This window comes from Lupinus angustifolius, chromosome LG01, assembly GCF_001865875.1.
Source record: "Lupinus angustifolius cultivar Tanjil chromosome LG01, LupAngTanjil_v1.0, whole genome shotgun sequence".
Taxonomy (NCBI): domain Eukaryota; kingdom Viridiplantae; phylum Streptophyta; class Magnoliopsida; order Fabales; family Fabaceae; genus Lupinus; species Lupinus angustifolius.
In genome coordinates, this window is record NC_032009.1 from 23,383,364 (window position 1) to 23,385,795 (window position 2,432).

The 2,432-nt window shown below is 29.5% G+C and overlaps 1 protein-coding gene across 1 annotated transcript; it reads left to right on the top strand.

Moving 5' to 3' along the window:
- LOC109356954 (stress-induced protein SAM22-like) lies at positions 1,485–2,321 on the top strand. The gene is made up of 2 exons (XM_019600614.1): positions 1,485–1,701; positions 1,957–2,321. The coding sequence occupies exons 1-2, from the start codon at positions 1,521–1,523 to the stop codon at positions 2,250–2,252; spliced, it is 477 nt and encodes a 158-aa protein (XP_019456159.1). The 5' UTR covers positions 1,485–1,520; the 3' UTR covers positions 2,253–2,321.

Sequence of the window (2,432 nt, forward strand, 5' to 3'; positions counted from 1 at the left end):
ACAATATTTTTTTGCTGCATGATTAAAAAACATATATTACATGTGCATTCATATGATTAAGAACATGTATGTTACTCGTGCATTGACATGGTTAAAAATACACATGTTACATGTTTATTCTCATTCACATTTTACATGTTTATTCGCATTACTAATAAAACACATGTTACTCGTGCATTCATATGTTAAAACACACATGTTACCGTTAAGAACGCATTTGTTACATGTGTATTTTTCTATTCAAACACATAAGAAAAATAAATGACAATTTCAAATTTGAATCTTTTATTGAAAATAGGAAATCGAAACATGATACTATATGATTTTTTTTAAATAAATGTTTTAAAAGTTGTAGAAATAAAATGAATTTGTCAATTTCGAATTTGATTTTTTTAATAAAAATAGAGAAATCAAATCATGATACTATATGAGTCTTTTTTATTAACAAAATATTTAAAAGTTATAAAAAACTGCAATTTTGAATTTGATTATTTAACTATAATAGAGAAAAATTAAAATTTAAAGAATTTGAACTGTGATATTAAAATTCAGTCGGAAAAGTGTCACAAAGCTTTGATATGATGAAAAATATAATAATTCTTAGAGTATTGATAAATGTTAAATAATATATATAGATTAATACAAATATTAAATGAGGTGAAACTGTATAGATTTTTTAATTAAAATTAAATAATTACATAAGTGAATGTGAAATGATTATATTAAGGTTTTGTTACCAAAATTGTGATCATAAGATTTACATGCTTGTGCATCCTACTGTTCTTCCATCAAGATTTATACGAAGTTACACACTTACACCCTCATGTCGGAGATGAAGAGGTAGGGATGAGATTAAGGAATAGTGGAAAGACAAAGAGGTAATAGTAGAACTGATGAAATGGAAAAGAGAAATAGTATGGATGTGAAAAAAGATTTCAATTCACTCTAATGTTCGATGATCAATACTTTTTAAGATAATAAAACATATGGGTCAATCACTAATTAGCATTAAAACATTAAAATATAAAATGTACAAAAAGTGAGGATGTAGTATAAAAATATACATAGTAGTAACATATAACCTTTTAGAAGGGAAAAAAGTGAGGAGGAAGTGATATATGACTTGAATGAGTTTTTTATTATATAGTTAATAGATTATGTTGCAAAAGCTATATATACTAGTACCTGGTCAAATTTTGTACAAAGTAATAATATATTGTTTATTTTATATAACATATACCAATATATTTACAAATTACAACATATATATCAAAATAATGGCTCCTGAGTGTACATCTCGTCCCTTTTGTTGACAATGGGTAGATATTGTCCCCAATAGACAAATGAAAAGGATAGGTGGCTAACAACCTCTCTAGTCAGCACCTATTCACATACAAGCAGAGATGCCTACAAATACAAGGGACTCATTTGCTCATAAATCACACAACAATCATTCTAACATCTTCTTCTTATATATCTTTCCATTATTCTTCCTCCTTTTTGCTAATTAGTTTCTAAGCATGGGTGTTTTTACATTTGAGAATGAATCCACTTCTACTGTGGCTCCTGCTAGGCTCTACAAAGCTTTGGTAACAGATGCTGACACCATCATCCCAAAAGCTGTTGAAGCCATCCAAAGTGTTGAAACCGTTGAGGGTAATGGTGGCCCTGGAACCATTAAGAAGCTTACTTTGATTGAGGGTTAGTATATTATATCTTCTTCATACATAAAATATATGGTCATGGCATATCATTACACATGAGAAATTTTAGTTTTCCTTCCGCGTTTGTGATGCTATTTTTACCCACGCTAAATTTTTATTACATAAAAGCAAACATTTATAGAACAAGATCTATGTTTTGTTTAACTGTATATTTATTATATCAATGAAATCTATGAATTACTAAACCAATTAAGCTGATGATGTTTATGGATATGATAATCATATTGGGCAGGTGGGGAAACCAAGTATGTGTTACACAAAATAGAGACAATTGATGAGGCCAATTTGGGATATAACTACAGCATAGTTGGTGGAGTTGGATTGCCAGATACAGTGGAGAAGATATCAATTGAGACCAAATTGGTTGAAGGAGCCAATGGAGGATCAATTGGAAAGGTCACTATCAAGATTGAAACCAAAGGAGATGCTCAACCCAATGAAGAAGAAGGCAAGGCTGCCAAAGCAAGAGGAGATGCTTTTTTCAAGGCCATTGAGAGTTACCTTTCAGCCAATCCTGATTACAACTAAACTCAACTCTATTATTGAAGAAGAGCTCCCTTATATAATGTTTTCTTCCATGTTATCCGGTTTGTGCTTTTATAAGGCATCATTTCATTAGGGACCAATGTCCAAAAGAATGATGTGTCTATATAATTTGTTGATACTCATAACCAACTAGCATATATATATATATATATATATATATAT